General features: G+C 42.7%; 1 protein-coding gene across 3 annotated transcripts in view; it reads left to right on the top strand.

Moving 5' to 3' along the window:
* syne3 (spectrin repeat containing, nuclear envelope family member 3) overlaps positions 1-14103 on the top strand; it is a 60917-nt gene that overhangs the window by 33217 nt on the left and 13597 nt on the right. For all 3 annotated transcript variants that reach the window (XM_034224373.1, XM_034224372.1, XM_034224371.1), the window contains exons 11-17: positions 2038-2172; positions 6161-6322; positions 8578-8750; positions 9477-9903; positions 12095-12238; positions 13068-13247; positions 14021-14071. In XM_034224373.1, the coding sequence (XP_034080264.1) occupies positions 2038-2172; positions 6161-6322; positions 8578-8750; positions 9477-9903; positions 12095-12238; positions 13068-13247; positions 14021-14071 (1272 nt within the window). The remainder of the gene's footprint in view (positions 1-2037; positions 2173-6160; positions 6323-8577; positions 8751-9476; positions 9904-12094; positions 12239-13067; positions 13248-14020; positions 14072-14103) is intronic.

The following is a 14103-nucleotide window of genomic DNA, read 5'->3' as shown; positions in this document are numbered from 1 at the left end:
CACTTTATTAATCCCAGAGGGAAATGAGGTTTTTATGACAGTTGCACTAAGGCTGACCAGAGGCCTGTACTACGAAGCCGGTTCAACCTAACCTGGATATGTTTGAGTTAGCCGGTTGGCCTAATCCAAAACATACGCGCTCTCGCTAAACGGTCTTACGACGCGGGTTATCAAGTGGATCGCTCAAGCCAGCCGTTTCCTATCTAGTTAGGTGCGCGTTCACATGAAAGGGGTGGTATCTGGAGCATTCGACCAATCACAGACATGGAAAAGCGTACTGACAGCGCAGCGTCATACTTCCTGAATGAAAAGTGAACTTTAATACTAGTCAAAAATGAAGAAGTTAAACTTTAAACATCCATGACTTAAACACTTTATCCAGGATGAAAGCCACATAGCTGCACCTGCAAGGTGAATACAGCTGGCAACAGAACAAGTGCTTTAATGCGTACATTAACAGGTTTATGATATCACTGCCCCGTCTAAGACACGATCTGACTTTCATTACATTTGTCTCGAGTGTTTCGTCAACTTAATGTGTTGCTTAAAATAATACTTCTGCATACAGTATGTGACACTGAGTGTTGCACGGCCAGATACGGCTCAGCTGACTCAGATAAGGAGATATATGATACATTATGATGTGATATGAATGATAATGGGACACATCGACGTCTGCACTCACAGTGTACGTAATGTTACTCTGATCCGGTTACTTATGTTGTGGCAGATATTTCAGTCAGCTTTCTTAACGCTAATGTTATAATAGTCAGATTGCTCTGAAGATGGAGCTGATATTCTATTAATGTTCACGTTCACACAGTCGGTGATTTTTGCCGGCCGTCTTTCTGTATTTCCTTTCTCCTGTAATATGACTTGATCGCTTTAAACTCCGCACACTGAGCTCTGATTGGTCAGCAGGCAGTGCTTTCACTGAGTTGAGCTCTCAGCCTGCAACCTAACCTGCTCCCGACCAGGTTAGCCGCTAAGCATAAGTTACCATGGAGATCTAGCCCGCTAAAAAGAGAACCAGCTTCGTAGGACCGGAAACCCAGAGTTTTCCCTGAAGTCAGCCGCTAAGCGAAAATCCGACTTCGTGGTACAGGCCTCAGGTGCCAACAAGCCACATGTGGGACAAAGAGGATGTTTGTGCAGGACAACGTGGGACATGTTACTGCAATGATAAGAGCTAGTTTAGGTTCAAATATATTGTCTATGTAACCCTTAAAAATAAACATTTCTATTGACACTATTGGCTTGTAAATATAATAGCACATTTGACTATGGGTTAATTGTTTGCACAAACTATGAAAGTGAAATAATTAAATGTATGGTTTGAATTGATTTTCTCCCAACAAACCATCATCCGTAAACATCTCCGTATTTATTTGCAATCTCTGAGTCTGAAAAATGACTCGAGCTATTTTAGCGCAGTCTGCTGAGCTGTGTGATTAGGGTTGCTCTACAGTGCGGTAAACGTTCTGTATTTCAGCCGCTGTTACCATGTCTGTTTGGTTATCCTCTTTTGGTTTCAGGAGGAATGTATCCAGACATTTTTCTTTATGAGCCTGGCATTTTTTGTGAGTTTTGCATTTAGTGTCGCTTCAAATCATAATCACCTCAATGCGAGATTGAAAACAAATCTGTCAAAGGTCACAAAAAGCTCTGAGGGAATCGCGTTCCACCGGCTACACCTATAGTAAATACCTACCTTTGTTGATTGACATTTGACACAGCTAATGGTGACAGCCCTCTTCTGCTTTCTAAACATCCTTGGATAAAAGCCAAGGTTAAAACGGGCGACTGTCAATCCAAAGTGGGACATTGTCTAAATGTGTGTGACAAATGATAAAAATGCTGTGCTGTCCTGCACATACTTATATAAACGTAAGTTGAAGTAAAAACATGCTACAAAAGTCTTGTAGCCACTGGGACACAGCGTCTAAGACAGGACGTCCTCAACAGCACAATCTCTGAAGACTCAGGCTCATGGTGAAGACATGGCAAGCATTTTTTTTTTTTAATGTGTCCCCCCAGGTGATCCAGAAGGACCTGGAGGACTGTGAGGCCCTGCTCACGGCGCTGGAGACTCTGGTGTCGTCCAGTCAAAGCAACAGGACCCAGTTTGAGAGGCTCTATGCCGACTGGAAACATCTGCACACAGCAGCACGGGTGAGAGAGGGCCATGTGAGGCTTTATTGTACAGCACTCCCCATACACATGACATCTCAACATGCTTTAACAACATGGCACACAACACATGTAGCAGTGGCGAACCATGTCTATTACAACAACATGACAACAATTCCGCAACAACATCATCTTCACCTGTTGCACTTTCCATTTCAACGTTAAAACCAATAAAACTTCAAATAAATTGCTTCGTCGCATTCATCTAGATCAGGGGTCACCAACCTTTTTTAGGAGGAGAGCTACTTTCAAAAAATAAAACAAGTCGGGGGCTACTTTTACTCCTCTTTTTGTTGTTTTTTGCAGTGTGTATATTTAGCACATTTGAACATTATTATATGCTTATCTTTAACCTTTGTGCTGTTTGGGTCTGTGGGACCCGTTTCAGTGTTTACTAAAATAACATGTCATTTAATTATTTTAACCTGCTTTATTTGGGGGTGGATGGGCCTCACCTCCTCTAGGGGGGGCCTCACATCCTCTAGGGGGGGCCTCACATCCTCTAGGGGGGGCCTCACATCCTCTAGGGGGGGCCTCACATCCTCTAGGGGGGGCCTCACATCCTCTAAGTGAAATGCATCAATCTGGTGCACTTTGAGCACAACATGAATCTATGGATACAGCTCTCAACACTCATGAAAGGCAGCTGTATACTTTTCAAGAATCCAAACATCTTTAGAATATGATCACAACCAATAATAAATCATTTAAACTTGTTTATTCTTATCTTGTGTTACCACATTCTTTCTTTTTATTTATGCATATTTTACTAATCACTCTCCTTTTAAACTGTTTTTGTACTGTCCTATTGTACACATTGGAATGATTTCTTACTTTATCTATATTAAATAGATAAAGGGGTACACACACACACACACACACACACACACACACACACACACACACACACACAGGCTGTGTGCTCCTCCGTGGCGATGACGGCTTGCGTTAACAAATAATAATAAACATATTTGTAAAGTGGGGGGACACAAACGGGATTTCGAAAAGTGCTGGGGACATGTCCCCCCTGGAGATTACGCCATGCGTGTGTGTGCGTCAAGTGGAATAAATATATGCAAGTTACAACACACAGAGTAAAACTATGGCCCTCATGTGTTGTATAGGCTGGCATGATGGGCTGTTCAATGGGGCTGATGTGTAGATTCTGCCAGAAGGAAAATCAGCGGGGAGGTGCCACATTGCTTTTCTTCCCGACTGCAACGCTGGTCCATGGATGTATAATAAGAACGCGCTGGTCCCGCAAATCAAGCAAGAACGTGATTGGTCGATATTCATTGTGGGGGTGGGGGGAGGAGGGGTGTTAGATATAGAGTTGTAGTAAGTAGATAGAGTTTGCTATGATTTAGGTTTTGTTTATGCATGGGGTAGATTCTTTTAATTACATTTCCTTTTTTGTTTTGTGTATTTTATACATTTAGGATTTTCTTGGCGAGCTATTTTTAGAACGTGCCCGGCGGGCGCCTCACGTTGCCCCTGCGGGCGACTGAGTGCCCGCGGGCACCGTGTTGGCTACCCCTGATCTAGATCCTCTGTCTCGAGCCAGTTAACTAGCGGGCCTTCTAGAATACCCTGGAACCGAGGGAAACTCTGAAAGAACACGCCCATTGGCTACAAATCAATATATGATTGGTTGATCAAACTGTCAGTCCAAACGTACGCTCTCAGTCAGTGTAACGGCCAGGGCATTCGATCAAGGATGTAGAATACCTTGGTTGAAGGATATTCTACCCAGAGACCCAGAACAAGATCTGATTGGTTGCTTTCTTTTCTAACACAAAACCACTGAAATGCGTAGTGCATGGTCCGAGAAGGACAAACAACTCAACGTAACACTGTGATATTACAGATCATCAACACAGATATGATTCTCATTTATTCATTTTATTTACATTTTATTTATATAATTAAATTCAATGTTTTGTTTGTTTTATCTGAGTGTTCCAGAGTATCCTCTGAATACCTTGAAGGCCCTGACGGTTCTCCACTGTTATAGATTTCAAGGAATAGTTAAAAAAATGATTAGCAGATAACCCACTCAGTAAAAGTAAGAAAGACACACTAAATACAGTCAAATCAAATTCAAAACAATGATATTATTAAACAAAGTATATATATTTCAAATGAAACAATATAAAAAATAACAAGAAGAATAAGAAGGAGTAAAAGGGAATTAAAGGAATATGTCACTAATTACAATTTGAGTTATTAGAGAGTTTGCCTCTAATATGTCTTGGTAGGGTGTTCCAGCGTTAGGAAATATGGTGCAGAGAAGCTGCTTCACCCATTCTATTTGTGGGGAAATGTAGGGATATTTAAAGAGGCCCTATTGTGCTTTTTCGTCATTATGTAACACTCACGATTCTACTGGCTAGCACTCCAACACATTGTACATGATAGGCTAAGGGGCGAGACATCTCTAAGCGGTTGACCAATCACAACAGAGCCGGCCAGCAAACCAATCAGAGCAGACTGGGCTCTGGTTTCAGACAGTGGGTGAAAAGAGGTGCTGCAGCACAGGCAGTATGAGAACAATAAAGAGCTTTTTGAACATTAAAGCATGGAGACGTGTCACAAGAGAGGAACTACAGCTTTTGAATACATTGTAAGGATTCTTTTTTTGCAGCTAAAACAGGAGGAATGTGCTCTCTTTTTCTAGTTTCTTTTTTGTTTGCAGCCTGGCAGCATACTTCTGAATTAGCTGCAGCTTTTAAATGGTCTTTTTGGGAAGACCTGTAGAAAGAGCCTTACAGTAGTCCAACCTACTTAAACAGTAACAAACAAGCTGTTTTGGTAACCCTTTTTGTAAGTAAAACAAATGACAGGTAATGCATACAATGAGACAGTCAAACACAAACCACTGACTGTGTGTACTAAACATCTTCTCAGAGAGTTGGTCATTATACTGCAGGTAAAGAGGCTGTTTGTCATTTGTCAAGCTATTCTGATGCAGGGCTGAGAGACAGACATGCTTTATGTGTCTCACTCGATCAAAAGAGGAATACAAAGCAATGTAAACAGAAACATTGGCCCGACCTTAAACATTCATAGCAGTATTGTCTGAGACATTTGCACCCGTAATTTCTGAATCATTTCACGCATAGTTAAAGCTGCAGAATTTTCTTTGATATGAATAATGCATCAAATGACTGTGTAATACGGGTAATTGGTTGCTCATTGGGATGAAATTATAAATGATGATCGTTTTGACTGGTTGCAAATATCGCACCTTAAGCAAACAGTCATTTTAAGAAGAACAGTTGTTGAGGTAGAGCACAGAGAGAACAGCCTAACTGTGCACACTGCAGCTCTCAGCTCCGAGCAAGTTAGCTCAAAGGCCCTTACAGGCCAGGGATAATAAAAACACCAATGTATTCTCTGCAACCATACATCCCTTCAATGGGAAACTTGAAAGAAACGTCGCTATCAGAAACGATGCACAACGTGTTTTGGACGTAATATGGTCTATGTTTACATTAGCAAGCATCGCTAACACAGCTAACCTGTACTGGAGAGAATATGTGTAAAAAAAAGGAACTCACCTTGTGGTAAACCCGCAAGAGAGAAAGCATTTGAGCTCCATGCTGTTTCAGAAATCATCCTTGATGTGGTTTTGAACATGATATGGCGTTTAATCACAGTAGCATTTAGCTGTATCTCGTAGAATTCTGAGCAGGCATTAGCTCCGCCTCCTCTTTTCTCTTTTCAAGCTAAGGACCTAGAATCAACACTTCTCTAACAGTGCTTAAATAGAGGGATATGAGGGATGTCTAAAATGCATGATCTGTTTGGTATTTTGAGCAAAACACATCATAGACATGTTTTTTATATATTGTTATATTTTATATATATATATATTTTATATCTGAGACCCATAATATATGCCTAAAAATAGCATGATAGGAGACCTTTAAAATGTTTCTTTCTGCCACTGAGTGATGTTTCTGTGCAGCTAAAGGTGTCAGAGAGTGAGGAGAGCATCTCAGACCACGAGAGCTTCCACAACAGCCTGCTGAACATGGAGAAGTGGCTGATGATCATCAAGCAGAAGCTGGAGTCCTTCCACAGCCAATCAGGAGAGTGGAGCATCGAGGGCCGCCAGCACGAAGCTGAGGTGTGTGTGTGTGTGACAGAGAGTGTGTGTGTGTGTGTCTGTGTGTCACCTCTCTGAATGAATAACACTTTTTGTTTCAAATAGAAAAATAACCTAAATCCCTTTTTTAAATTTTTTTAAAAGAGGCGTGACCTTCTTTTCCATTCTTTGAAAACAATGCAGCATTGATTATGGGTCACTTAAAGGTCCCATGTCATGGCCATTTCTACTGATCATAATTCCATTGTTGAGGTCTACTAGAATAGATTTACATTGTTCAATGTTCCAAACTCACATTGGTTTCTCAAACAGCATCTCTGTATAGTATGTGTATTCACTCTCTGTCCTACACGGCTTGTTGGAGCTCCTGCCCCCCCCCCCCCCCCCCCCGTGAGCCCAGTGGCCGTCTGCGAGACAGCGAGACACAGCGAAACCCAGCCCGAACACACACACACCCGCAGCCTGGCTGTGAGTTTGTGTGTGTGCTCACACACCGACTCACAGCCTCGCCGCCGTCTCAGGGAGGAGAAATCGGCGGAGCTGCAGCTGAGAAAAGATTGAGTGTGTGTGTGTGAGGAAGTCCGTGGATTGGTCCATTTGGACCAATGGGTCCATTTGGGTATGGGCACGTCACTATACCCAGGAAGAAAAAGATAAATGTCCAACGAGGAGTTCTGGGGCAGCATAGACAGGTCTTCTCTGTGTTAGAGTTTACTCGCTACAGGGTGTACTTTAGGGTTTGTGACTCTGCAGACCGCTTACATGCAGGAAAACCTTCATAACACAAGGGGACGGGTAATAACCAGAAAAGCATGACATGGGCCCTTTACTGAAAACCGCTGAATTTTAATAACACTATTTGAAATAGGAAAGCAACAAAATCTTCTAAAGAAAGAGGTTTGTTCTACCTTGATTATGAGTCTCTGGGACACACGACGTTGAAGCTATTAAAAAAGGATTGACACAAATATATAATAAACAGCTGCATTTTTTTTATAATATTCAATAAAGAAAAACAAAACGAAATGTTCAGATTATACACACAAATGCAATACTTATCATTCCAATACATGTCTGCAATTTCACCTGGTAAAACAATCTTCCTGGGGCTAGCATAAATCCGAAGACGTGTGCTGAATCGGTTAGCATATGAAAACAATACATTGTTCTAACTCTATGCTGTGTCTCAAATCGTGCACTTCTGCCCTTACATTTGCTGGTTTGAGTAGTTAAGTATTCACACACTGCATAAGGGTTTACAGTGCACAACATGGTACTGTGCTGAGTAAATCATCTGACTTGAGACAGTTGTATTCTAGCTCTCTTTAGAGCCTTGTGGACTTTTTGTTTTGCTTTGTAGTGAGAACATCCAGACCTGCAGGTGTTGTTACGATGGATAAAGTCATCAGTTTCATATCATTGACTGATGTATTGTTCTGTCAACCAGTAGTGATCTTAAGAGTTGGCCCCAGCATTCTTAATGGTAATCCTAAGTGAATGTTTTATCCTTACGATGTTCATTATCACACTGGTTGATATCCTTCACCTTTGCATTACTCCAACTCCTCCAACAATACCTGGTCTTGGAGAAGTGTATGTGAAGCCCTCAGGTTCACTCAGCAGATGGAGCGGCTCCGACTGGATCAAACCAGCCGCCTCCAGCAAATCCACCGCACGCCCCCCAGGAAACACAAGCTCTCCTGCTTTCAAACTGGCTGCTGCCCTGTCTCAAGTGGCCAATTACCATCTACGTGGTCACTTTCTGAACCCCCCGGCTAAGGAAAATAAAAAGAAAGCGGCATGGGATGTCACTGCTTATCTGAGTAGTGGAGGAATACAGATGTGCCCAAGAAAAGCTGGACATGACACCCACAGAAAGTCAAGTGTCGTTAAAGCCTTAGCTGAAGGAAGGCCTGAACTCCCACAGGAATCAAAATCAGCCCTTCAACACTGAGATGTAGTCGGCCATGTCAGTGTTGTTATTTTCTAACAAGGTTTTTATTGTGAAATATGTGCTAGATGGGCAGTTATTTGAGGAAATACCTTCATTAAAGTGTTTGTTTACTACAATGGATGGATAGGTTTGGACATAGAAGAGGACAGGAGTTAAGGAAGCAAGGAGAGGAACATATACAAGCAAGGAGAGCATTGAGGAAAGAGATAAGACAAACTCAGGAAAGGATGGGACCCTAATTACCCTAAATGACCAAGACTTGTTTGTACTGTTTTAAACCTGATAAAACAACGTGTTTACTAAAGTCCTTCATGTGTCACAGAGAGCGCTGGGAGAGTTCCCGGAGAAGGAGCTCCAGCTGCAGCAAATGGAGGTCCAGGGTCAGGGGGTCCTGGAGAGGACGTCAGAGGAGGGGCGGGTCCACATCCTGCGGGACATCAAGCGCCAATGGGAGTCCTGGCTGGCCCTGCAACACATGAGCCTCAATCTACACAGGTACCTGGAACATAGGGTGTTACTGCACTGATTAGCAGACACTTGCATACTAGAATATGTTTTTCTGTGACAATACACGCACGTTCAACACCTCACCAATGAAATGCATTCATAAATATTCATCTTAATTCATTGATTCAGCATGACACTAATACGCTCCACAGCAGGTCTGTACCGACTAAAACTCTCACTAACTAAAGCGGCGAGGCTTAGTTAGGCTCTCATTAAACAGTAACACTCACATCTTTAGACTGGCTTTAATGTGCGATAATTGACCTTGTGTTAATTGTTCTAGCTCGATTCAAATGAATGAATTTGTTATCTCGGCAGTGTTTTTGAGCACCTGTAAAAGAGCATTATGAAATAAATATCTTACATTATTATTATTATTAAAAATTATTATTTAAAAAAGGACAACTTTAGAATAATTGTAGGCAAAGAAAACAAAACAAACCACATAAAGTTCACACATTTGACATTTTCACCAGGCGTCTCATATTCTTGTGTCTTCAATATCACCTGTTTCTGTTCTCTGGAAGAATTGAGACCAGACATGTTGTTTGTAAAGACTTGCTGTGTTCCCTTGGCCAAGCCTTTTAATGAACCCCTCAGTGTTCAAATCAGGTGCAGTGATCCAGCATCTCCATTTTAGTTTCCAGTTGATGCTGCAATAACAACTTCCCTCAGTCATGAAATAACGTCTCTCTCCCCCCCCCCCCCCCCCAGGTTGCTTAACAGCTCCAGACAACAGACAGACTCTGCCTCTTGGAGTGTTGGGGGTCCGTCTGCAGACCCCTCCCTCACATCACCGCTCAGAGTGGGGGGGGGAGCCATGGCTAGCTTTGGGTCTGGAAGTGGAGTACACCTGGAGGGAGAGACAGGAGGGCGGGGGGGAGCAGTGGAGGGGGGGCTGATCCAGAGCCATGAAGGTGAAGGTCATCTCATCCTGTCTGCACAAGACAACACACTTCTCAAGTCACCCAGGACAGGAGAGGACAGAGGAGAGCTGGGGGACACCGTGGACTCTTCTGCCTGGAGCATTTACAGCAGAGCAGGACAGAAAGGCTCCACAGACCCCCCCCCTGATGGAAGCACCGGCAGTGAGAGATCAGCAGAGGCTGCAGACAGAGGGGGGGCAGCTTTAACCATAAAGGTCAGCCATGGTGAAGCCACTCTTTTGCCTTTATTTAAGCACAGCTTGGACAGTTCACTAGTTTACAACAGAAGCCAAGAGACACTCAGACCAGGGCACTGCTCAAACTGAGAGGCAGGGGAATGGATGGGGGGGCACTGGCTAGTGTATTAGGCCACCGCACGTTGCATGTTCCATGTCAGCTTTTTTACCACTCAATATGAAACAACGTGTTATTTTATAATCCTTCAGCTCAGGCCTTCCGTTGTTCATCACTTCCTGTTTTGATAAAAAAATCTATTTTGAGAAATCTTCCAGGTCAAACATGTTTTACAGGTGCAGCCAGATAGTTCAGTGGTTAGAGCTGGTGGCCCATATGAAGGGTCCGCTGCTACTCCTGAGCCCGCGGGACATTTCTGCAAATATGGCATCTCCTATATCTCCCCCTTTCACCACTACATCTCCAGTGGGGGAGATCTGGCCCAAACAGGGTCTCATGCTGCGTTCAGACCTGACGCGATGCGATGTTTGGGGGCGGCGCGATTACATGTAAAGTCAATGCAGAGACGCAGACAGATGATAATTAAAGCGGTGGACGCGGCGCGAATCACGCGATTAAGCCGATTGAACTGTGCCGCGTCAAACGCGAGAGTTCCATTTTTTCAACTCGAGCGTCAAATTCACGTGACGCGTTCTCGCGGAAGCCAATCAGCGGTGAGGATCTCAGCCTGCCGTTACTGACGTTCAACCAGAAAACATCAGCCATTAGCTGTTAGTAGTTAGCACACAGAGATCACAGCTCCTCATATCTGTTCAGAAACTAGACAAAAGTTAAACAAGTACAAACCACAGACTGCCTGTGTCATGGCGAATACAGTCGCTGGTTTATTTATGTCTGTAGGCCGTTGTTATGAGTGTGGAGTGAGCATATACAACGTTAGCTTAGCCTGGTCGACCCAATCTCCATTCAGAAAACAAGCATTCTAAAAGGTTTTTCGCCTGCCGTCTGTCTGCAGACTTGTCAAAGCATTAATTCATGGTTTTTACTAACCGGTATCAGTATGTTGTTACTTCGGCATCATTTAGAAACGTGTATTACAATTTAATCACGGTAAAATATGTTCATTTTGTTGTAGTTGTAGCTCCCGAGCCAGCGCGTCTTGTTTGAATGACGCGAGTAAACACAGCTGACAGACGCGGTGAAACTCGAGCGATTAGAGCGAAGCGAATATTCACATCGCGTCCGGTGTGAACGTAGCATAAGAGAGAGCAAAAAGGAAGTTATAGAGATAGCTAACCTGGACGGAGTTCAAGCATCAATTACTTGTTCTAAAGACACGCCCCCCTCAGTGAGACAGACACTTGTATACAATAAGTTACCATGTATTGAAGAAGTTTGTGACAATACGGGATAGTGACTTATTGCCCGTGCTGCATTAAGTATCCAGCAGAGGGGGGTGCTGCCTCACCTCTCCTACATCTGTTTATGTAGCAGAGCTCTGCAATTTAGTTTATTTTGTCTATAACAAATAATTGGTGAAGCTCTGCCTCCTCTGACTGCAGCTCATCCATCCAGTTTTCAAGCAGACAGATACGTGATCATTTGGACAATTAGGCATCACAAGCAAACAAGACTTTAGACGGCAATCTAAACGATGTAGAATCAGTCAAGAGGAGGGAAGGAATCCAAAGCTTACTATTCATTTCAGTGATGCAGCTGTTTGCTGCAGTTTATGATGTATTACTGTATCTTTGCAGAATGGCTCCTCATTTGCTTTGTCTCCATGGCGCAGGGAATCAATTCCCCCGAAGATTAGATTTTAGAAAGAAAAAAATATATATTTAAAAAATGCACGTTTTGATCACAAGGACTACTCTCAAGACACATCCAAGTCTAAATCTAAATGTCTGCCACTTTTCAGTAAAGCACTGCGGAGGTGACGAGTGTCCAGGATATGTGTAGGAATACGCTCTGAATGGCTGTTATCACACATATTGCATTTATCTAGCAGAAGGATTGAAAATGAAATGACATAATATGGGAGGGAAAACAAAGAAGCCTAGAAATGTGGTGACAGGTCATTGCTGAGACAATCCCCCATGATGGATTTGTTAAGTCCTGCCTCTCCAAACACAATCAGGCACAGAATAACGCCTACCTGTTGATGTGGGCTCGGTGCAAGAGTTTCATGAGCTGTGTCTGGGTTTATAGGGAGGCGGAGGGCAGTACCAGTCCAGGAGGAGGGAGTTTGAGGCCTGGCTGTCCAATCAGAATGCTCTCCTCTCAGGACTCTCCAGCAGCAAGGCAGCGGCACTCAGCACCAAGGAGCTGAAGACCAGACAGGACACGCTCAGAGTGAGGCTCTTATTATACTAAAGCTTGACTTTATACATGTTGATAATGTCTAAATGCTGCTGGTTGTTACTTTAATAAACGTTATTAATGTGTAAAGTAACTAAGTACAATTTTGAGGTACTTGTACTTTACTTGAGTATTTAAATGTTTTGCTACTTTTTATTTCTAACCCACTCTAATTCAGGTGAAATGAGGTCAATGTTCCTCAAGTGAAAGTAGAAAAGTATTCTCATCAAAATATAGTGGAAATAGCGACAGTAAAAGTAGTCACTGTGCAGATTGGTCCATTTCAGAATAATATATATGATATGTTTTATAATGATTGATCATGAAAGTGTTCTCAAAGCTGGTAAAGGTGCAGCTAGTTTGAATGACTTTGTATACTGCAGGGTAGCTGGTGGATTTACTCCAGGTGGAACTAAAGTCTGATTTAACACTTGATTAGATTTCACATCATTCATCCAGATCTGTGAAGTAACTAAAAGGTATTAAATACATGTAGTGGAGTAAAAGTACACCATGTACCTCTGAATTGTAGAGGAGTAGAAGTACAAAGTAGCAAAACATTGAAATACTCTAGTAAAGTACCTGGAAATTGTACTTAATTACTGCACTTGAGTAAATCTTTCCACCACTGGGTATTTAACGCACCTACCATCAGTTCACCAGGTGTGCCCTGTTGCTGGATGTACCACGTGTTCATATATAAGCAGTAGCCTCACATGGAGCTGAAAGCTCTTTCACATTTACCCGTGTTGTAAAGATGTGTTGCCTTGCGTTCAGATGTTTCCTGGTGTAGCGTGGCTAACACTCTGTGTGTCCTCTGCAGGCTCTGAGAGCAGAACTGTCCTGGGGTCAGGAGCACTTCCAGCTGCTGCTGCAGGAGAGTCAGAGCGCTGCGGCTGGTCCTGGACCAGCTGAGGATGTGGGTCTGGAGGAGCTGCGCTACCGCTGGATGCTCTACAAGTCCAAAGTGAAGGATGTGGGGGAGCTCAGGAGCAGAGCCAAGGTGAACACTGCCTGCACTGTATCACACTGATGGGCTCTCCAGGCTCTCTGTGTGTGAATGCAACAACTTCAATTGGAATAATTACAGGCTGTGCCCATGTAAAAAAACAAAATTGGGATATGATGTGTCACATGAGAGGGAATGACCACTGTTGAAACATCATTAACATTGCAAAAATATATTCCAATGATAATGGCGGGATTTGGAAGATCTGAACCAAACAAAGAGTTTGTAAACCAAGACTTGGAGATAATCAGGTATAGTTGAATATGACCATTTCTAAAACATTGAATCCCATTAGAGCATTTTATTGACCCGCAGTGGATATTTACTGCAAGCAGTAAGTAAGCGGTCAAATGTTTAAAAATGAAAAGATTGAAGATTGTTAAAAAAGATATCATACCCTTCTTTGGATGATCGGCTGGATTATATAAATGAACACATTATATTGTGTATTTGATTGATTGAAGACATTGTATTGTTGAATGTACTTTACCAGGAGAGAGAGCTACACACTTGTTTTAATGGAAATGTTTTTTCACTGCTGGTGTTTCACCACAAGATGGCAGTGTAACATCATTTAGATTCCCTGTCACACTTCTGTTCAACCAAATCATATAAATCTATCCCCAACTTCTATGTGTGTTTCAGAAAGAAACCCTGGGCTTAGCATCATGAAAATGTCACTTAGACAGTGTGGTTTAGATTTATGATTAGCGGTTAGTGTGTAATTCTAGCAATTTAATTAATTACAATATGTTGTATCTCTGCAGAGAGTCCAAGCCCAACAAGAGGAGCCGGCCGTCGCAGCAAAGGTGCAAAAGGTAACACAAATAAAATAAAATAAATATTTAAA

This window comes from Gymnodraco acuticeps, unplaced genomic scaffold (assembly GCF_902827175.1).
Source record: "Gymnodraco acuticeps unplaced genomic scaffold, fGymAcu1.1, whole genome shotgun sequence".
In the NCBI taxonomy this organism is placed as follows: Eukaryota; Metazoa; Chordata; class Actinopteri; order Perciformes; family Bathydraconidae; genus Gymnodraco; species Gymnodraco acuticeps.
This window is presented reverse-complemented; position numbering and strand designations above follow the sequence as displayed.